Source organism: Belonocnema kinseyi, chromosome 8 (genome assembly GCF_010883055.1).
Source record: "Belonocnema kinseyi isolate 2016_QV_RU_SX_M_011 chromosome 8, B_treatae_v1, whole genome shotgun sequence".
NCBI classification, from domain to species: Eukaryota; Metazoa; Arthropoda; class Insecta; order Hymenoptera; family Cynipidae; genus Belonocnema; species Belonocnema kinseyi.
The window spans coordinates 53171776-53196335 of record NC_046664.1 but is presented as its reverse complement, the minus strand read 5'-3'; the positions used below and the strand labels follow the sequence as shown (position 1 = coordinate 53196335).

The 24560-nt window shown below is 29.7% G+C and overlaps 1 protein-coding gene across 1 annotated transcript in view; it reads right to left on the bottom strand.

Moving 5' to 3' along the window:
• Window positions 1-13800: 13800 nt before the first annotated feature.
• Window positions 13801-24560, bottom strand: part of LOC117178495 (trypsin-like) — a 14246-nt gene continuing 3486 nt past the window's right edge. The window contains exons 2-4 of the mRNA XM_033369922.1: window positions 24137-24272; window positions 19625-20060; window positions 13801-14128 (exon numbers count right to left, since the gene is read on the bottom strand). Coding sequence (XP_033225813.1) covers window positions 13801-14128; window positions 19625-20060; window positions 24137-24272 — 900 coding nt within the window. The remainder of the gene's footprint in view (window positions 14129-19624; window positions 20061-24136; window positions 24273-24560) is intronic.

Below are 24560 nucleotides of genomic sequence, written 5' to 3'. Positions count from 1 at the left end.
AATTTTTTCTTCATAAATTTTATTCCGAATCATCAATGTTAGGTAAATCGAGTTGAAGCTCAACATCTATCTTTAAAATTAGCCATCAAATAAGGATAAACAATTTCTTTCTAAATATCATCCCCATAAGTCCGTTTTATATGGTGACAAAAAACCCCATATGTGAAAAATGGGTTTTTGCTGGTATTGGCTGCTAATTATGACTTTTTAGCGGTCTTTTTTTTTTTAAATAAAAATTGCTTACAATACATAATATACTACTTTATAATGATAATTATATTATTAAATAAATTGCTTAAACTATTTACTACCCTTTTGCAATTTTTCTCTTAGAATAGAGTTAAAAAGTAGCTGGTTTTAATGAATTTTTAAACTTATTATCAACTTTGCAGTGAAAGGAAACCAAAAATGAATTAAATATAACATTAATATATGTTTAAACAATTTTTATTATTTATAAAAATATCCTTTTAGAATGCTGCTAGAAAGTTGCAGTTTTTTCTGTAACTTTTCAACTTATTATCCATTTTTCAGTCAAAGGAAGCCAATAGTGAATTCAATTTAACGTAAATCAATGCCCGAATAAATTATTATTGTTTCCGGCTATCTTCTTCTATATCTAATCTTAATAGTTGTGGGTTTTTCTGAATTTTTCAAATTTTTGTTCACTTCTCACTGACAATGTGGTGATAAATAATTTAATTCAACAAACATAATTATATAAAGAAATGTTTAATGTTTATAACTATGTGCTTTTATATTAATGCTGAATAGTTTGGGTTTTTTTTCTAAAGTTTTCACTTTCTTGTCAACCTTTTAGTTAGAGCGAAGAAATAAGTAATGCAGTTTAACAAATATAATTCTTGAAACAATTATTCATTGTTTATAACTATCTTTTCTTGAACTAATTCTAGAAACTTTCCGATTTTTCTGCAATTCTTAGATGTTCCGTTTTGAAAAATCATCTTGGACTCATTCCATAACACTTAAATGAGTAACAGATAATGCATTTTAATATTAATTTTAACAAAAAGGCTCTTATTAACTAGTTCAAAGAAAATTCACATTTATTATGATCCATATATGAATAATTTGAAAAGTATTTAAAATCTCTGTTTTATTTTTAAAAAAATATTCAAACAAAAGAAAGAGGAATTATAAATAATTATTATATGTTTAAATAATTATTTAGTTAAATTGTATTGATTTCTACCTCGCTCTAGGTGAAAAGTGGACAAAAAGAAGAATATTTCAGAAAACCCGCAACTTTGCAACATTATATAAAAAGAATATTATTAAAAATAATAAGAAATTGTTGGGACAATTATTTTGTTGAATTTAATTCATTACAACATAGTTCTAATTAAAAAGTTGAGAAAAGTAAAAAATTAAAAAACTAAAACTTTCTAGTATAATTCTAGGAAAATATTAGTATAAATAATAATTAATTGCTTAAACAAGTGTATATGTTTAAATTTATTTAATGTTTATTTCGCTCTAATTATAAAGCTGATTACAAGTTGAAAAATTGGGAAAACCCGCGACTTTCCTCGTCTATTCTAAGAGAAAAGTGCGAAAAACTATAATAAATTGTTTAAATAATTTATTCAAGCATATACTTATCAGTAGAAAGTGAAACTTTATATATGTGGATCAATTTATATTTTAAAAACTGCAAAAAATCATAATTGGCTCCAAAAATCTTACAAGGCTCATTTTTTCACTAATAGAGGTTTTGGGGCCCGATGAAATATACTTATACGAATGATATTTTAAAAGTCATTATTTATTCATATTCTATAGCAAATTGTGAAGAGAATCGTGGATTTTTAAGTCGATTTACCTAACATTTTCGATTCTGAATGAAATTCACAAAAGTGTTTTTTTCCTGGTAGGAAATACGTGATAAATTTAATGGGGTGGCGCCACCTCTAAATAACATTTTTCTCAACAATCGAAAAAAAATCAGTTTCAGTCAGTAGGTAAGGTCGTGTTATATAGTACGTGGGTGATGATGGGTAGACAGAGAAAAGGGAAGAATGGGAGAAAAAAACATGGAAAGAGGGATTTTACTACTCCACCTTAACTGCACCTGCACCGCTGTCACCGGAATCGACTGCCATAAAAGCGGTGAGCCTAATGTGGATCCCCCCGCGAACTAACTTCTCGTGAAGAATGAAAGGGAGAGACGAGAAAAGGTCGCAACCGGCAATTGAGAAGCTGAGTTGATTCTATATTTTGTAAAAGAAAGGAGGTTGTGTGAGGAATCAGTAGCTCACAGCAAAACATATACTTGGAAGATTGATTTTTTTCTATTTTATTAATTTCAGTAATTATAATATAGAGAAAACGACCCTACAATAAATAATGATCTTAAATTAAATAATCACCATTTATAAGCACAAATATAGTAAAGTTATCAATTATAAGTTTATTATATTCACACGTATCGTGTCTCAACCATTAATTACATTAAATAAATTATTTTACATACATTTGAATTTTCAATTAATGATTATCTACTGTAGAATCATTAATTATCGAATGTAGGGTAGTCTCTCCGGGACGACTGAAAAATTCCGAAAAGTAAACTTCTCGAATAATAAAATTTCAAAATAATAAAATATCCGAATAATAAAATTCCAGAATTGAACAATTCCCGAATAACAAAATTCGAACAGCTTATAATCTTACTGAATTGGACAATTCACGACTGATAAAATTCTCGACAATTTATAATATTACTGAATTTTCAAATTACCATTAAAGGATTGCCGACTTATACAATATATGAATTAAAAAATTCCTGAATGTAAGCAATTACATTCTTTTTAATAGAAAATTTTTAATTGTAATATAATGTATATTGTAATTATTTTATTAATTTTCTAAAGTATAAAGCATAAATTGCTTCAATTCGTGAATTTTCTAGTTCGGATATTTTATAATTCGGAAATTGTCTTCCGGGAATTTTCAAATTTGATATCATAAACTGTTAGGAATATAATTTTTAAGAAATTTTCCGATTCGGTAATATTGTATTCGGGAATTTTGTGATTCGTGCAACTTATGATTTTCGAATTTTATAATTCGGAAGTTTTACGCTATCGGAAATTTTATTTTTCTCGAATTTTCCAATATCGGGAATTTTGTTTTTCGGGTTTTTCTACCGTCCCGTCTCCCCTAAGGGTTTGGCCATATATTACGTTTTTCGAGCTATGTGTATAAGTTTATTTATCCTATTAGGCTAACCGGCGATTTAAAAAATTATTATAAATCACTTTTGGGCAACGCAATTAAAAAATGATTGTGAATTTTTCATATCTACATAACAAGTTAGACATTTTTTAAATGCCAACAAAATTGTTTTTTGGTTTGTTTGTATTTTGTTAATAAAGACATAATTTGTTGATTTTGTGAAAGTACTTTTGATAAAATTAGTTATGTTTAAACAAAAAAAACACCACTATTTATTTTATTGCGAAAAACTTTCCTTATTTATGTGTAGTTCGAAAGCCACCTCAAGATAGTTAAAAAACACAAAATTGGCATAATTAATAATTTAAGCTTTCTGTAAACAAAACCATAGAAAACTTTAGGTAAAATGAATTTTTTTTAAATTTGGTAACGTTGTCAAAACATTATACATTATTTCCTAGAATTTTAAAACAGAATGTAATATTTTTTAATTTTGCAAGATAAAAAAATGGTAGAAAAATTCATATATTTAAGAGAATAAAAACTTTTTCCGACGGTGCTAAAGAAAAGAAATATGTTCGTTTGGTTAATTAATTTTAGGAGAAAATTTAAAAAATCAGCACATTTTTCCAAATTCCAAGAAAAAATGTTTACAATGTCTGTGTTTTAGTAGATTTTGAAATAAAAATTTAAAGCTTTATAAAAATTTGGAATGTTTGTAAGAGAATGCAAATTTTATTTCCAGATTCGTTCAAAAAGTTAAAATATTTGCTTATTTAAAAAAAATTTTTGAAGAAAAAATTATTTTAAAATTAAAAAAATGGTAAAAAAAACTAAAAAAAGAAATTGTAAGAAAAATGAAAGCAATTAAAAAATTTTTTTAAATTCAAAACATAATGTAGATTATTGAAAAATAAAAAAAAATTCATTTTGAAAAAATAATGTTTAAAGAAAAGCTATAAAGGTTTAGAAACAATTTTTAAAATTTTGCAGAATAGGACAACTAAAAATCCCCGAAAAATGAGATTATCGACACTTTAAAGTTCTTGAAAAATAAAATATTTGAACTAGAAAATTCCTGAAATTATAAAATTGAAAAATTCAAATCCCTGATTTCGAAAATTCAGGAATAATGAAGTTGTTTGCAGTTTTTAATATTACCGAATTGGAGAATTTTCGAATCCAAACCATTACATAATTATTTAAAAATTAATAAAATAAAAAATAGTTTTTCCATATAAAAGTACTCCATTTGATTTATTATTTCACTCTTTCACAATATTTTTAAATTGCTTAGATAGTCTGATAATGTCGAACATTAAGAATCGTAGATGAAAAATTCAATTTTCTACACATTTTATAATAAAAATTGTATATTTTTTAAGTTTTAAATGTCAAAATACGACAATTTTCACGATTAAAATCTTTTTCGATTGCAATTTACTTGATTATACATAAATGACTTAAATACCACATTGTAAAAACCAATCTTTTTTTATTTAGATGTTTAAGGTTGCATTAACTACATGGTCATTAGCGAAGACTTTAATTAATAGTTGTTTACATTATTTCTGTATGTTAATAAATATCATTATTTGTCCTTGCTAACACTGCTCATCACACAAGCGAAATTTGGTGCTTGAGATTTATTTCTTGAAGAAAATTTAAAAGTTGCTGAAACGTTGCTGGGTCGTTAAACATCTTCTTTATTTCATTAGGTAGCTGATGTATTATTCTCAAGTTATAGTATTTTGGACATTCAATCACATGATGTTTGACGATTAGATTTACTTCAAATTATTCTCATTTAGTAGATTCTAAGTCTCAATCTAGTTGTCACAGTTTTCTAACAGGATGCTGCTGTTTTTAAGGATGTGACTTTTTATTTCATAAAGTTTTGTCGTAGGAGGTGTTTCCAGATCTCGATAGGTAGTTTCACTCAAGGTTTTGCTTAAGTCTTGCGGTTTGTCTCTTCCAAGTTTATCAAGTTTGGGAAGGGTGCAGGTGGACTTCGATAGCTTATCTGCTTCCTTATTTCCTTTAATTCATATATGTGATGGAATTCAGAAAAGTTTTATTTCTTTTCCCAGGTAATAAAATGTTGAAAATAATTCCCGAATTGCTTAAACAATGTAATCGAATTTTATGTAATTTTAAATAGATTTGATATCACTAAGAGAGTCAGATAAAATTGTAAATTTGTGTTTGTCTTTTGAGTGTATTCCAGAGCTTCCAGTATAGCTTACGTTTCACATTAGAAGATTTAGTACACTCCAGGCAGCTTGAACTGTAGATTTTTTTGAGGAGTGGTTACACTGTATCCGGTTCCTGTACTCGTCTTTGATCCATCCGAAATATATATACATAGGTGGGAAGATTCAAAGTCATTTTCACGAAGGCAGCTCTGTATTTAGTAGGATTGGTTTGAGGTTTTGTTAATTCCTGTAGTTTCAATCTTATGTTAGGCAGACTCCATTTCAAAGAAGAATATACATGAGATCTTCTTTGAACAATTAAAATTTTTTTAGATATTCATGTTTTAATTCTTTTTCTATTCTAACGTAGAAGGGGTGTGGGCTCATATTTCTCTTGGTGGTTTTCTTTGAATGGGACACAGAAACAGAATGACTGAAACAGAAAGCTACCAATGCCAATCTAAGTCCTGCATTATGAATTGGGGATAGTTTACCGAATTTGAAGGAATCTGTATTATCTTTAGAGATAGTTACCATAAATCAGTGTAGATATTCCAGAATCCGTGAAAATAGAAATCAATACTATCGATCAAGTTAACTCTTCAAATAACCGAAAATACCTAACGCCACTTCTGAATAAATGTGAGAAATGACGTTGATGACGTTAAATCGTTACTGTTATTTGAAGAGTTAACTTGATCGATAGTGTTCATTTCTATTTTCACGGATTGTGGAATGATATCTACACTGATTGATTGTAACTGTCTCTGATGAAAATGCAGACTCCTTTAAATTACTCGTATGTTAAATGTAAGACCTGGCTTCAGATGGCGTGTATTTCAGAAATAAGATTCTTCTTTCAATCTCTCTAATAGGTTTACTGAAAAGCACCCAACCGGCAATCGCAAGTTTTATGATTCAATTTCCAATGGAGCAAAGAGAGTAGATCATCTTTCAGAAAAAATTTATTTTTTAACTTTACTTGAAACGCTAGGTCTGACAGCGTTGTAAACTACTCAACCATAATTTATTTTGGATCTCACTATTGCCTTTTATGTAATAATGAGGGGTTTTCACCAGTACCGCAGTTTCTTCCCCCTAGAGATTTAATAATATTCAATATATATTTGCAGACCTCCTTGAGTTTTTAATGTGCGGTTTCATTGTAAAATTCTTGTTGAAAATTAATTATAAAAATGGTTATGTAGTTCGTAACCGCCAGTTCCTAATTGTTGAAATTTTCTGTAGTGTGAAGATTCTTTCCTTTGCAGAAAGCGTTATGTCATCTGGGAACTAACTGCTTTTACCTGGGTTTGTAAAGCATTCGTTGACATCATTAAAGGATACTAGAAACTGTGATACACTGAGTACTGCCCTTGAGGAACACTAATTTGAAGTTCTACTTTTTTCGAAAGCTATCCATTTACTTTCACTTGCATGTATCTATCTGGAACGACATTGTTTATCAATCCTTACATTTTGGTTTGATAACCCTTGGATAATTCGATTTCTTCAGATCATTAAATAAGCCTTTTCTATATCAACGCAGACAGTGAGGAGATGATGATATTTTATGAGGGCACCGTAGATACCTGCTTATGGATTTATTGATGTATCAAGAGTACTTCTGTTTTTTTAAATTACAATTTGGTTTGCAGCGAATTTTTTGTAATTTCCAGATACTATCTTCATCGTTTGTTAATAATTTTCTCTATTGGTGTGCATATAGTGCATCTCTAGGCAATAGGTCAATAGCTTGTAACGTTCAACAAGAAGAGAAAGTAGATCAAGTCTTTGTTTGGGCCATTTTTTAGAAATACATTTGGTTGTAGTTTTCTTTTTTGAAATTTAGGAATAAAGGGTTGTAATTTGAATCAATAGAGTTTTTTGCAAAGGCGTTTGCAATTTCATTGACCATATCTATAGGATCCGATATAATTGAATAATGATCTTCTTTTAGCAGAGCGTTATTTGTAAGTTGGATGAAGAATCTTGGATTTTGTTCATTTTTCTCCATGATGGGTTTTTTTCAGCTTAATTTTATTTTCCTCGAACTTGCGTTTTTTAGACACATTATACGCATGCCTTTCTTCCTGGTAGTTTTTCCTATTTCTTTGTTTCACCAGGGTACATGATGTTCGTAGGTTTTGAATGAAGATTTTGGTATACTGGAGACAGATCCATCAGTTTATTTGAAGAGATTCTGGTACTTTTAGTTCATTTTCAGGGTGGATATAAATTTATTTTCTGAAGTTGAGGATAAAAGCATATCTTGGATTGGACATATCAACTTTGATAAAGCTCATGGACGAGTGTGTTTTAATACTTAATTTTTCAAGATCGCCGGTAAAAAGATCATGTGGAATCACTGGAAACACATTAGATAAGATGAGTCGTTTGAATTTTATTAGTAAAGGTCATAGTTCCAGAGTTTTATTTCTCATGTCAGTACTTGTATGCTTGCTGGTAAGGTAGTCAACTGTTTGTTTGCGATCCAAGTATATGCAAACTCTATTACCTAAGACTTTTGTAACAAATCTGATCTTACTTGGCGTTACCAGCTTTCTAGCTTCACAGGTATATTAGAAAATAGGAATATCTGATATGTAATGAATTATTGAAGCGTCGTCCTTTTTTTGAAATTGATCTCTGACTGTAGCTGCTACATAGCTATGTTTAAAGGGTAGTTTGTTGACTTGGTGAAGATTTTTCGGTGCATATGCACTTTGGGATTAATTTGGCTTTTTATTCATCTTTCTTTGGAGGCTGCTTCTGAGCGAAACTCTCCCATGAATTATCCACTTGCACTTTACAAGAAGAAACTATTTATGCACAATTTCGATCACGTAATTTTAACACGCCTTCAACTGTAAACATGCGCACTTTACGCTCGTAACACAATCGATTCCAACGTTAGTTGAGAAGGGACTGAAAATATATCTCGTTGGTTAACAAATAATTCTATTTAATTAAAGATGGACTGCTTATTTGAATATTATTCTGTTTTAATTCGTGGTTTGCAGCGAAACTACTTTGAAAAAGTTTAACTACAGTCCAACTCGAATATAATGCCCCTAGATATATCCCTTCCGAGAATTGACGCTCCACCGCACCTCAGGTAGGAGTAAAAGGAGCTGCGGGGATTGTAAGGTGGTTATTCAAGGGTGAATAAACAAAACGCTTTCAACTGTAGCGGAACTCTCTTAAATTTTCCCCCACCACCGCATGCCCCAAAATCGGCAAAGTCTCCATGTTTCACTGTGCTTTGTTAAAAACTCATATAATTGCATTTCCCTCTGTGATTGTGAATTTATCTTTTTTCTTGAACTTCCTTTTCTTTTAATTTAAAATAAATCATTTTATCTAATAATTTAATTATTCCATTTTTGGTTTGAAATTTATCCTTTATCAGATGAAAGTTCAACTAATTTATTGAAAATTTTTGTATTACGTTAAAAATTCGTGTTTTTAGTTAGAAAATTAATTCCGTCTATCAAAAATTCATTCTCTTGTGAGGCTTCAACTATTTAAATGAATATTGGTTTTTTTAGTCAAAAATCCAATCATCTGGTTTAAGATTCATCGTTCTTGTTTGAACTTTATATTAAAAATTAAACTTTCGTTAACTACTTGTTTATTAACGCAACTGTTAAGGTAAAGCATTGTCATTAACAAATTAATCAAACAAGCACTTTGAAATATAGAATATTCATTTTCTTGTAAAAGGGTTGATTTTATCCTTGAAAATAATTATTTAGCTGGATATATTGACAGTTTTACGTTTCTCATTGTTGTAAACAATTCCGATCAAACAAATTCATTACATATGCATTTTGAGCTACAGAAAGTGTCTTTTTTTATCAAGATTGTTTATTTCACCCTTAATAATAACTAAATTTGAAGGAAAACATACGAAGTTCATGAAAAATAATACTTTAACAGGGTCTATTGACACTTTAAATTTTAAATGGTTATAAACAAAGATCATAAACAAATATCATAAACAAATTTATTTTAAAAATGCTTGTGATATAGAACATTTATTTTTTAGCGCAATCGTTTATTTCACTCATATATGTAACAATTTAACTTACAGTAATTTACACGTGACAGAATTTCTTATTGTAATTAACAATAATCAATAAGAAAATTCATTTATTAAGTGCTTGTAGATATAGAGAATTAATTGTTTTAGTGTAATCATTTATTTAACCTTTAATAATTAATAAGAGAGCCGCACAAAACAAAATTCTGCAACCGGAGCTAAACCACCGTGTGTACACATTTTTGACGTCGTTTAATCCGAATCCGAGTCAGGTTGACACGATCATTTCAGGAGCAAAGTCAATTTAAGGTCAAAATGAAGCAAACCATAAGATTGAAGAAAACCATTGGATCGAAGAAAAAACAAGCCTTTTTGGGGTCTCTGAATTCGAATCTGGGGTGAGTTGTACCCCATCAGGTCAGGATCATGGTCAAGTGAAGGTCAAAATGAATAAAACCATCGGAACATTGAAAACATCTACTCTCAGACGTTTTTATGGTAGCTGAATCCGAATACGGGGTCATTTTTACCCCATCAGATCAAAATCAAATTCAAGTAAAGGTCAAAATGAGAAAAAAACCCATTGAATTGTCGTAAACCAATACTTTATTAAGCTTTTAAGGGTTTGCTAAACCGAATTATGGGTCATTTTTACCCAATCAGGTCGTGATGAAGGTCATGCTAAATTCAAAATTTACGAATTCATGGAATCAAACTTATGAGGTCGAACTAACCTCGAATTTAGATTCAGCTACTCAAAAAACGTCTAAGAGTAGAGGTTTTCTCCAATTATATGGTTTTCTGAATTTTGACCTCATGATGACCTTAATGCCGACCTGATAAGATAAGACTGACATAGGATTAAGATTTAGGAAACTCAAAAATGTATTAAACTAGTGGTTCATGCCTATTCAATTGCATTTTTTTCATTTTGACCCTTATGGCGTCAATCTGACCCCGGATTCGGATTCGGCGACACCGTAAACGCCTGATAGTATACATTTTCTCCGATCTAATGGTTCTCTCCATTTTGACCTTAAATTGCCCTGAGGGAGTCAAACTGATACCGGATTCGATTTCAGTGGCCTCAAAAATGTATGAATATGGTGGTTCAGCGCGGGTTGCAGAAAATTGTTTATTTTTATGCAATTGTGGAATTAAACTATATTTATTGACATTTAAAAGCACTGCGTGTTGTTACAAAAAATTATGATAAACAAATTCTTTAAGAAGGCGCCTCTACAAAAAAAGGCGTTTCTCAGCAGATTCGTTTATTTTACCACCTAAGAATGATATTCCAACTATAAGACGCTTTTTTATATAGAAAACTTTCTTTATCTCAGTACTTTTTTCTTTAAAAATTAATAAATCTTATTAAAATTAGGCTTCATTCGAAACATTTTGAAAGATAATTCACTGATCCGATCCTCCGATCTACTTCTAGTTATCCCATGCTTTGCTTTTATCTTTAATATCAAATAAATTTTTTTCTTTAATTAATATTTTCAGAGCGTTAGCAAAATAGTGCTTTGAAGAGTCACTTTTGTTCTTCTATTTTATAAAAGAGACATCTATGTCGAAGGCGATTATTACGAATTACTATTGTTCTAGAAGTACAATAACTAATTGTTAATGATATTACGAATTTTCAGTATCACTTATAAGTTTACCATATATACTTTGAAAGGATTAAATGCATTTTCCGAATAGTTATTATGGTGTGCATCAAAAGTCAACCTAAATCTATAAAATCATTTCTAAATAGGGGAGAGACGGTATAGTTTGGAAGTATTACATTTTGGACAAAGGTAAATATAAAATCAAATACGAACTTTTGTTTCCTGATTAAATATTTCTTTACACTCCAAATTTTATACTTGATTTAATATTTTTAAATTAATTTTTGTATAACACCTACTTCAATCCCAAAACATCCTAACCAACTCTATCCGACACCCTCTATCCAATATTTTTTGGAAAAACTTCATTTTGGATTCACTAGACCTGTAAAATTTTTTTTAGTATTTCGGTATTATATTTAGTGTTTCTTACCGTCCATTGTTGGTGTATCCCCAGCCACATATAAAACAAAGGTCACCTGGCCCTACACCATGTCCATCATGTGTTACTAAGTTTTTATTACGTTGCATTAAGGTCTCGACTGAAGCAGTGGGCTGCTGATAAAATGTTTGATGTCTATTTTTTTAATTTGAACCATCGAAGGGGAAATCCTGAAGCCTTGCTGGAAAAATTCGGCCCACCGAAAAGTCAATTAGACGTTTTTTACGGACGTGCAGATTCGATGATTTTTCTTCAAGAACAAAACAAATACATTATAATTAGTAGTTACAAGAACATGTCATTCTTCTTAAAATAACAATTAATGTATAAAAGGTTTGCTAGAACAAATGACTGAAAATGCTATTATTTCCCTCACCAATATTATTTTCTCATAAAGTTCCAAATCCTTTCTGAAGAAGTGCACAAATATTTAAAAGACACAAGTAAATTTTTTTCATCATTTTCCTCTTCATAAAACACATTTTATGTAGCCAAACTACTCTGAATACAATTTGGCAAATGAATTAATGCCTCTCAGTTGTCCTTTAAATAAAACTTTATTTGCACTTACTAATAATGATCAGACGCGATTTATGGGTGCAGATACTTGTATGTATTTATAGGTTTAGAGAATACATTTTTACGATTTCGACCTCTAATTACATTAAAAATCGCATTCTCTAAAAAGATTTATTAATGTGATTGTGTAATATCATTTCTTTTGCTATATATAATTGAGCATATAATAATTTATTGAAAAAGAAATTTCAAGATATTACATTATAAAAGTTTGCTGTAAAGTTTTCCTTCTATTGATCATATAGAATTAAAAAATAAACAAAGTTCAGTAACATGAAAATATATTTTTTTAAATGCAATATTAACCCAGAAATGATGAGACCTACAGAGATCCATTCGGATAATGAAGAAAATCAAAGAATTTTCCATAATACACGTATTGCATTCTATGAAATTCATTTCTTCAGTATTTTATTAATCCTTGAGAAAGAGGTTCGTATTTAAATATACAATTTCCAATAAAATCAAATATAAAGAGCAACAACAATCCCTTCATAAAAATTTCATATCAATCTTAGATCTGAACATTTTCAGAAGAAGTATAATATATTACAGGGCATCCGAATAGAAAAATTCGATTGCGGCTCCTGCGAATTAAAAGGTTTTATAAAGTTGAGAGTTCTTGTATTTCCCATAGAATTTATATGGGATTTATAGATCTTTTCAGTATGCATCTTCCAAGATAGAATCTTATAATTTGGAGTGAAGATGTTTGACATATTAAAGAGGTTGCATTTTTGGGTTTACAGTTTTCCAAATTGAGAACCCTATTTTTTGTGATGAAAGATTTAAGAGTAGTATTTTATGAGGATTTCAAATATGTCTAAAGTTATACACAGATTATGGCTAATATTCGAACATAAAATATTACCTTTCGTTCGTGGAAAGCGTTGTTCTGCGTATTGTTAATAATGTTTCAATAAGTGGAAAAAAGAACTTCTTTTAAGTGTAATTTGAGGCTAGCCATAAACACTTTTTGAGTTAAATTAATTGTTTATACTCCATATTCAGGGCAGATATAATTAAAATCCTAATAAAAAACACAAGAGATGTCAAAATTGTTTATGCATCCAAACCATCCCGCAGACAAAGTGAAGATAAATAATTTTCCAAGTACAGAGTAAGGTGCCAAGGTTGGTTAGTATAAGTCGAGATACGTTAGCATTGCGTTGATAGTAGGTAACGTAACAACCATGCTATGTCTTACTCCTACTTGAATTAACACAGATATTTCAGAGAGAGCAATCACATAATATTTATATTACAACATGTAAATGTGAGAATAGTATTAAATTACTATTGTCATTTTTTTAAAGGTCTCTAATAATTATAAAATCAGTTAGTTGAAGGATGACTCAAACCGTAAACATCGGTTCTAAAGCTTTCATTGTTTGTATTTTTCACTATGTAAAACAGTTCCATGAAGATTAGTTTATGACAGTGTATTTCTTTAGCTCATTTAAAATCAAAAACATTTTCAAAGTCAAAGTTATGTTGATGAATAATCAAAGGCTTCGCTTAAACCTTTAATGGTGAATCATTGAAACCTTACAATGTTATTCTTGCTCTTATTAAATTACCCTTTGTGTTATTCTATTCTTTGTTGTATGCATCGTTTCTTTTATCTTGCAATATTATTTAAACCCATCAAAATGAAGTAACTAAATGTGTCATTTCTGGATAATTCAGATCCTAATTTGAAATTATCAGTTATAAGCAGATTCATGTTGAGGTATGAAACTGAAGGTGCCTAAGATATGCAAGGATCCAGTTTCTGTATAAAGGGTGAGACAAGTTGATATAAACATCAGGACTTTTTCCATCTGCCAACCCTCTACTCCAAGCCATAACACCAAGCAGCTGACCATTGACGACTAAAGGATCACCAGAATCACCCAAGCCACTGCCTTTATTACCACTTTTGTCAAGAGTACAAATCTCCTTATTAGTAATCCAACCTCTGGGCCGTGGATAGGCCTTTCTACATTCCGCTTTGCTGATTAGTGGCACTTCGATTGATCGCAGTTCGATAGAACCTGCGCATGGCATTCTGAAATTATAGACTTTTAGAAAAATCTGTATTTAGGTAGTTGTCACACACCAATAACATTCAAAAGTTTACGCTCAGACAGATGTTAGAAATGACATGTTCTCTTCGAACAATTCGGGAAAAAATTTGAATGGTTTTTGTGCACTCTCGTAGAAGCGCCCTATACAGAAATACACACATTTACAATAACAGTTGGTAAGGCGATGATAGTGGCAACGTTATAATTTCATTTTTGGAGAAAATTGTTTTTACAGTTCTAATCGCAATTAAGTATTGTCAAAATATCGACACAACTAAAGCACAAAGGGAAAGTTAGTTATAAGAAAGTGCTGGATACACATCTGAAGGCTGTTGCAGCTATGTGTGGAGCCAAAATAAATAAAAAGATTGCAACAGTATTGACACATCGTCACTGCCTACCTCCGCCATGTACCACGAGAGAACAGAAATATTATTCTTTTCCACGTTATATCTTTTATATTAACCGCACAATAATATTGATTGTTAAAAATACAACTCCCGAAATATTGTTCTATATATCTGTAGTTTTTTAGCCCAATGATAAGCTTCGTTTCATAATAGACTTTAGAATATGGTGGTTGCTTATGTCACTTACAGGAGAACCATGCAAAAACTACTGAACATAATTGATAATATTTGACTTTCGAAACAGACGATTAAGCTAAAAAAAAAGTGTGCATTCTTAGATAAAAACATTTTCTACATATTTTAAAAATTTTAGACAATTTGTAAGTAGGGTCCGATTTCGGCAGAACTACCTTAAAAATACTAATAACACAATAAATGTCAGTTGATCAATTTAAACCCGAAATTTGACAAAAATAATAGCAACGATTGGATGAATAGCAACTATCGTATGCCCGTGATGCCAAATCCAAGACATGACCGTCTAGATGTGAAAAACTTTTAAACTGAGCTTTACAAAAAATCTCCTACATTTTTTTAAAAGTAAACAAACATTAAGTTTCGAGAAAAACTTGAACTACGTAAATGTGGGGATACTAGAAAGTTGTAAATCTTTTAAAATTGGGAGTCGGAACTAGCTAAATCTATAGAAACGTTGTTAGAGAGAATAAAAATTATATTTTGTTTGAAACACAACCATTTTGTTCGAGAATAATTTTTTGGTTTTGTTTTTAAAAATGAAACTATTCGGTTGAAAAGAAATCTGCTTTAGTTAAGCATTTAACCATTTCTTTCAACTTTTTTTCTGTTAAATTTAACCGTTTTTACTATAAAATTTACATATTTTATGGATGAAAGATCAATTATTACAGTTTTCGTTCAGAATTTATCTTTCTTAGTAAAAAATTGAACTAATTGTTTAAAAGTCAAAATAATTTTTTAAAAATGCATTCTAATTGGTTGAAGATTCAAAATTTTTGCTAAAGATTCATCTATTTGACTGCAAATTTAAATATGCTGTTAATAATTCCTTTTTTGTTTAAAAATCAACTTCTTTTAATGAAAAATTAACGATTCCATTGTTGGTGAAGAATTTTTTCTTTTTGCTGAAAATTCAACTGTTTGGATGAAAATTGTTTTTTTTTTGAGAAAATGCAACTATATGGTTAAAAATGAATTCTTTTTGGTTAAGAATGCAACTATTTTGTTAAAAATTTGTATTTTTGGGTTTAATATAATGAGTTATGATTTAAAATTAAACTCATATTTTGGTTAATAAATCAGCTGTTAAATTTTACGTATAAAATGTACCTTTTTTTTGGTTCAAGTTTCAACTAATTGGCTGAAATCCTCTTGAAAATTTAATAAAAAAATTATTTTTATGCTGAAATTTTAACTAATATTTAATCTCAAGATTGATAATTTTAGTTCTCAATTCATCTTTTTAGTTTAAAATTAAAATTTAACAATTTGGTTGAATTTCGTTTTTCTCTTTCGAGAGACAAATTTGTTTTGTTTAAAAATTAAACTCTTCATGAAAAGTCCTCCTTTTTGTCAGAAAAGTTATCTGTTTTGATTCAATTTCCTTTTTTTTGGTAAATAATTCAACTAATTGTATGAAAATTGAAATCCTTTGTTAAAAATTATTTTGTTGTTTAAGAATAATCATTTTTGTCAAAATTCTTCGAAATTGAAAATTGTAATATTTTGTTGATTTTTTTTACTGAAAATTCAACTATTTCACTAAAAGTTCGTATTTTTTGGTTTAATATAACTGGTAGAAAATCCTTTTTTTTTGTTAAAAATTAATTTTCTCAGCTAAAAATGTAAGCATTCTATTCTTGGTTGAAATCTTATATTTCCAAGTTGAAAAAGTTGTACATAGTTTATATATAGTGGATAAGGCAACGGTTTTTTAAAAATGTTTTTTCAATTATTTTCATTTGTTTTATTAACTTTTCTAAGTAGAATAAATGCCAAATATCAGTTTTTCGCCCACAATATATCCATGGGTTCTAAGAAGAATAGGCTATCTTTTCGTTCTTTTTAAGAATTAGGCTAACTTCATTTAGCTAAGTTTTCAGGAGGAATAAATAACTTATTATTTTTCAAAATATGTCCTACGAATTCAAAACTCCAGAATTTATTATTACAGTTTGTAATGTAATTTAGGCTCCTATAACTTTCAAAACAAGAAATCACTAAGTTTCATACGAAATGATGTTAGCCTCTCCAAGTTATCATTTACCAGTTGCACAGATGTTTTTGGAAACGGAGCGAACTAATTTTTCAGAAATTAAATACCAAGCAGTGTAGGTTAGGTTGGGCGCTATGGAACAGGCGGCGGGTAAAACAGAGCGCGTGGTGAGGCAGTACGGAACAATTGAAATATCAATTTTAATTTCTAAATAATGTTGAAAATTGAAAAAAGTAAGCAATAAATGAAAATTTATCCCATGGAACACCAGCTGGAAAAGATATAATATTAAAATACGTATTTTAAGCAGAACATAACCTATAAAGAATTAAGACAGAGGAAGGATGAATGACATTAAAGGTATTTAAAACAATAAAAAATTAATCTAAAAATAAAGTTTAAAGAAAAATATCCATATTAGTTGAAAACTACGCACACTGCTGCTCGAAAGTTTAATTCCATCTCGTTTTTAATGATGGATTAAGTTCTCTCAATTTTAAACATGTCAAAGCTTACATTTTCCTCTTTAAAGGATTAAATGCTATCAAAATTATGTAGAAAATGAGCCTAGGATGAAGGCCATTTGTCTATTTTTCAAATAGATATTGCAAGAATAGTGTCTATTTCAGTGTTTTCTTAAATTTTCAATAACTTTCCTAATATTCAATATTTTTCAATGTTCTTGGGCTTACTTTCATGCTATTTTTTCACAGCCTTATAACAGCTTATGATTACAAATCGTGAAAATTGCATAATCAAATTGCAAGGACTTGAAGCTGCAATGAAAAAGTTGAAAAAATTGCAATATTCTTTGTAGTAACTAAAATATTTTTGTAGGATATATGAAACATATAATCATGAAGGTTCTGTGAAGCTTCCTCAAAATATATATTTATTTAATTTTTATTCTGATTTGCGCACAAATAAGATATTTTCAAAATTAGCCAACTTTTTTGTTACAACTTCAATTCCTTGCAATTCGATAAGGCAATTTTCAAGATGTACCATTTATCAAAATACCGGATTTTTTCAGTGCATTTTATGTCAATTTGTGAATGGACAAAATAATAATCCTTTATGATACTGTAGAAAAGTAGCTTCAAAATGAACCCAAGTACATTAAAAAATATTTATCATTCAGGAAGTTATACCATAACATAAGTTATAACATAAAGAATTTACAAACTGAAAATTAAACCTCTTTCGATAACCGTTTCACTGCTATTATTTTGCACATATTTAGCAACTTTGTGACAAAGTCTTGATGCCGCAACTTTTTATTTACTTTCAGCTTAGCGGTAATTTAACTCAACGTTTCTTATGCTTTCGATTGCCCGTTTTAAATTTTCCTCATACGCGGATATTTTAAATGTGCGATTTTCTTTTTCGAATAATTTATAAATAAATCTAATGTCAAGAACGAAAAATTTAAAGTTCATTTTTTGAAATTCTTGTAAGGGAAAATGGGATGGGAACATTATTAATACTTTCTTTTTGCTCGAAAATCACACCAATCCTAAATTCTAAAGTACTGAAAATTTGTACTTAATTTTTGATACAATTAACAAAACATTTTAATTTTTTTGCACTTTGCGCAACTCATTAAATTTATTTTATTTAATAAATTATTATCAAACTTGAAGTGTGAATATTTTTCCAGATATATTAGCATTGTATTTTACCGGCCTATTCCGTCGCGCTCCACCTTCCCCTATATATAACTTTTTCATCTGGGTTGTTAGTTGGAAAATTGTCTGTTTTAGTTGAAAATTTAACTATTTTGTGGAAAGGTGCAGTATTCATTTGAAAAACTAACTACTTGGTTAAAAAATCCTGCTTTTGATTTGAATTCAAGCCGTTGAAAATTCAATTTTTTCGGTTGAAAATTAATTTCTCAAGCAAAAAATGAAACTATTTCATTTTTGGTTAAAATTCATCTTTCTTCATTAAAAACTACCATCCTAAAGAAAATTTACTTTTGTAGGTTAAAAATTTAAGTAGTAGGTTGAGTCTTTTGTCTTTGCTTGAAAATTTAACTATTTAAATGAGAATGCATCCTTTTTGATTGAAAATGCAGCCTTCATGACAGAAAAGTCATCTTTCCTCGTCTTTTTGTTTAGAACTGAACTATGCAACTATAAAATTCATTAGAACTGCGTTAAATGCATAATACACGTAAAATCCGTAAAAATTCAACTACTTCGATACCTTCGGTGGGGAGTGGGGGGTTAAAAGGGTAAACCAAGTTTTTCAATGAGGAAGGGGGGGGGGTCAAGAATACCCCAACATTGGTAACGTAGCTTACAGATGATCCCTATAGTGTGTCAGAAAAACTCACTACTGCTGTTTAATAGCTATTTATAATCGAAGTACGAGATTCGGGTGAAACTTTTTAGAAAATTGACTATATTAATAGGGAAACAAATATTTTTTTATTCGAGATAAAAAAGAAATCTACTTTCCTATAAATAATTTTATGCAGCGAAAGCAATGCATTGAAAAACTGCCCAATTTAAAATTGGATTTTCAAACCATCTCCTCTCCGACTCATCAGAGGCAATTACATATCAACCACAAATACTGTGTAAATAATATAGAGATAGATGAGATAGGAAAGCAAGTCTAGAGCAAAGCAATTCACGATAGGTGGTAAGAAATATTAGTAGAATTCTGAATGAAACATATAAGCTGGCATATGAAAAACGTTGCAAAAAGTTAACAGCAACGTTACGTAACAAAGGAAACCTACCCATTGTGCAACATGAATCTGCTGGAGTTAAAAAAATAAGCAGGGAGGAATTGTTTGCAGAAGAAAACGTTAGATCAAACCATTAATTGGATAATGGTATTAATCAAAATAAAGTGTATCTCACCCTGGTTCATGGGTACATCCCCAGCCACTAAGTGTAGCAAGACTATGTGGTGCTATAATTCCATTATGCAGTTGTATTATTCCACTAGAAGAATTGACCAAATCAATAGGTGGGAGAATTGTCAGCATCACAAGGTCGTTCTTGAAAGAACTACGAGTATACTTTGGATGCATTAGATATCTTATTACCGCGTGATGTGTGGCATATAATAAACGACTTGAACCAGAAAAAACGGCGTAATATGCCTTATCATCAATAAGACAGTGTGCAGCTGTTAAAATTATGTATGGTGATAATATACTTCCTCCGCAATGATTAGCTCCATTTTTCCTAACATTAACAGCATAGGGAGCATCACTGATGTGTATTGGAATATTTTCATGCCGTATTCGGTCAATCAGTCGCTTTTTACGGATAAGAAGATTTGATGATTTCCCTGCAAAAATGCAGATATGCAATGCAACATTCACCAAATTGCTTTCAGCAAGAGGATCAAAAATTCTCATTTTATTTTGTAATCTTTATTAATTCCCGGAGAAAAACTTAGCATTATTCATTCCTTTTATAGTGAACATTAGTAATTGTTTAAAATGAAAAAATTAAATACTTTTTCATTTGTAAGAGTGATTATGTCATGAATTAGGATCAAGTGAATTTGAAATTGTTACCATCTTTAAAGCAATAAATGACTCAATAATCTAAACATTTTTCATTTGAAACTGATTTTTTATCTTCATTTCTAATGTAGTGAATCTCTCTTGCAATTTTAAGATCACTTAACTTGTTAAATTATGAACAAAAACTTACCGATATTTTCTTCTTTGAAAACCCCAAGTGCATCAGATAAAATAAAAGAAATAATTAAAAGACTCAAATAAAAAATTTTCTTCATATTGGAAAAAATTGAAAACGGTAAGAGCAGTACTTCATTGCTAATATTTCGTCCGATGATAATTGAGTCAAATAATTTGTGTATACGTATTCCAACCGCTTTTATATGATTTCTTTGTTTGCTGTGTCAAAACACTTTTTATTTAGATTGATAATATTATTACATACTCATGTTTACAATAGAGTAGTTTACCAACCGTGAGGTAGTACATTTTTCAGTCAGATTTCTGCAAAAAATTTGTATCTTGTGAGTTAAAAATCAGCTGCGTTGAAGGAAAAATAAATCGTATGAAAATTAGAGGTTTCTCATTGCGAATTTATCTGTATTTACAGAAAAAATAATTATTCTTGATAACGACAGGTCATAACCCAAAATTATCCGGGATATAAAAGAGGTGCATCATTGAATCGGAAATTTTATCATCATAAGTTTTCTTTTTTTATAATTATGTATGCGTAATGGGATATGCGAAAAAATTGGTATAAAAAAGCGTAAATCGTCTATTCCACTTACTGAGAAGTCTTTTATATATAATTAAATCATTTTTAGGTAGTTGGACAGCAACCCATATAAACACGCAATAGCACTATTTTATTTTAATTTCCTATGATGAACGCTTCGTTACAAAAATCTTAATTGGAAAACTCTTTAAGTATGCATAGTTGTAAAAAACGACAATTTTCAGACCTTAAAAGTTACGAAATTTTTGTTTAAATCCTATGGCATGAGATGTTCTTCAGATCAAAACTAATATTCCCAGTAGGTGTTTCGTATAAATAAAAAATCTTGAATTAACTACAAATATTAAAAAAAACATTTTTATGAAATCGAGACTTGCATTAAAAATGTTTGTTTTATACCAAATTTTCAATTGTTATTAACTACATGAGACATGAATTTTTTAAGGGTATTTTTACTTAATAACAATTAATAAACCTATGGTGAAATAAAACAAGACTATGTGGTTAAAGAAAGTGTTGATGCTACTATTTTGATGCTTTCTCCTCAGTTTAAAAATTATTTTAAGAGAAAGTAACTAAAAACATTAGTTGAAAAAAATGCAATGTGGAAGCACACAAATATTTTTCATCTGATGCTGCCTCAGAATGCTTGAATGATCTTTTTTTATAATGATTCAAACAGCTTGATGCATCAATTTGTTAATTGGTTAGTTATTATTAGAGATTAGGTAGTTCTAAGTAAAGTTCGAATCCTCAGCCCGTGCGTTTTTTCAAAGCGTTTAACCGTACGAGGATGTGAATGAGTTGCAGTGCTTGTAAATTTTGGATTAAAAATCATAAAAAGTGTAGATTATATAATAATCATTACATAAAATAATTTTGTTTATCGAAGAATTCAAGCGGGAATCAATTATAACTTTGGTCCTCCGGTTTTGAATTATCAGTGACTCTCGCTTAGGCATCCGAACTCTGTCTGGAGAGAATATGAAGACTTTCCCCATTCTCAATTTTCAGTTACTTACAAACAGAGTTTCTATCACTATTTCTTATTCTTTTGAATATTTACATGCTTTTCAGGTGATATTTCATCATTTTCTTTAATATGTCAGGCTGTGAATTTTAATTCACTTTCTGTCGTATTTAAGATTATAGTATCCAAGTTAGCCTATTCTCAATACAATAATTAGAAGTATCAAATCAAACCTGTTGATATCCTTACAAACAGATATTTTTCACTACAGAAATAAATACTTTTCTTAAAATAGAATATGAGCAGAACATAGATTTTAATTTGAAAGGAATCTGTATTATCATCAGAGACGGTTATCATCAATCAGTGTAGATACCATTCCAACAAACATGAAACTAGAAATCAACAATATCGATAGAAAAACTCTACGCATAACAGAAAATACTTGATCAGTGGCTTTTCGAAACTATATAAATATCTCGATAATTCTTTTCGATATCTGAAGTCGTATGGCAGGTGCCGGAGATGGTGAATGATGATGAGCCAAGCAAATTCGTCCAGACTTTAAAATTGATTACAGAAACTTCTATGTCAGTTTGAAAAAAAGAGACTAATCCAGAAATAAATTAAAAATCACAAATTGTGTTAACATTTTTCCTCTTACAAGGCATATCAATTTTATTAATTTAGGTCCCGCGTCAGTTTATTTTTTCAGATCTCAGCGAGATCCCAGTTTTAAAATTGTGATAACATGAACAATTTTCACAGGCCAACAAAGTGGAAATCATCAGTGCCATCTATTCTTATATCAAAATTCTATTCGCATGCAAACACATGCTATTCTCTTCATCGCATTTCATCCCACGAATCTTCATAATCTTTATGACGTAATAACCACATTTTTCACTTGTCAAACAAGATGATTCTACTATAAATAATAATGTTTGACTGTTCACATAAATTTACATTTTGCCTCAATATTATTATTCCAAGCTTAAAATCTTTTAGGTTAAAGCTGAATACATACAGCGTGGTATTATATTTATTTTATTTCAGCCACTAAAAAATATTTTATAAGATTATCCCTGTTACAAATTCCTTTTACAGCACTCTGAATTTCATCATATAGTTGATATGCATTTTTTCAATTGTATTAGTGGTTTTATATGGTCCAGTTAATAATTAAGAGAATTTGTGATATACTTCATTGTATGCACAAGAAAGGATAGAATATTTATCAAAAGTTTTTAGTACTTGCTCGCTTCGTAAGATAAAGCAGGGATTCGAACGAAATTAAGGGGTATTTTTAGATATTTGCCAATTATTTCGATAAATTAAAAAAATTTGGCTAAAAACTAATCTTAGTCTAAAAAATTATAAAAACATAATGAGCTTCTGAAAGCACAATGTCAAAATTATGTGTTAATCGTATTTTATATTAAAAAAACGAAAAAGAACGTAATGACACTTTTGTTACGTTCCTTTTTGTTTCTTTTCACATAAAACTTAGACGAAACACAATTCTGACAATGTGCATCCGTAGCTGCATTATTTTTATTGATTTTCATACTTAGAATTATTTTTAGGTAAATTATATGTAATTTGAAGAAATAATTGATAAATATCTGACAATGCCCCTCAATTTCTTTCGAATCCATGAGCTAAAGTTTGACAAATATGGAAAAAACATGTGTCAACAAAAATTGTATTAAGGCCTTTCCGCAGGCATTTTGAAATTCACCCTGCATTGAGAAATGTCATACGTAAGGCCTTGACTGACCCACACCGTCCAATTTTTTTATTTTCCCTAAGAAGGTTTCAAAAAGTGTTCATAAATCCTGCATATTGTTTCACAAATCATCTATATTGGTTAAAAATCCTCAAAAACATTATAAATCTTCATTTTTTCTTTGGAGGCGCGATATAGAAAATATCCTGTACTCCATTCTGAACCCTTTGTTGCCCATATAAATTTTTTGACAGCTTTAATATGAATCCCATTTTATCATGCGTTTTAAAAATCTTTCGAAATTGAAAATACGCTTGTGAAAAATACGACACACTACAAGATGTCGTCAATAAATAAAGTTAGGTTTATTTAAATTTCAGAAATTGAAATTAACCATTTCCATCTCACACTTTATTGAATATTAAAGTAATACAAAAAAATGCCCGACTGCTCTATTAACCAGTACGACTTGCCGGCTCGCTCGTTAGGAGTATAACTGACCTTTTGTCGCATTGTTTCTCACGGTAGCATAGGTACCTTGTATTACTCCGCGAATGTATATCGCTGACACTGCAAGATGCATGTATGAGAGCCTCCTGGAGGCGTTCATCGATCAAAAGATTAATTGCATTATATGCATATTGAACTTTAAGGGTTTCTATTAAGTTCAAAAGGTTCTCCTGACCTATCGTCTAGGTACATTTCTTAAATATTTTAGGCTGATAGATATCTCCGGTTGTACCTCGGTAACAGGTGTGGTATTTCCATTATTCCCGAAGCTACAATGTACGAGGGTGGATTGATAAGTTTCCGGCCTGACCAAGAGATGGCGCCACTAGGCCTACCTTGAGGTGGCGTTCTATAGTACCATCCTTAGATAGCTT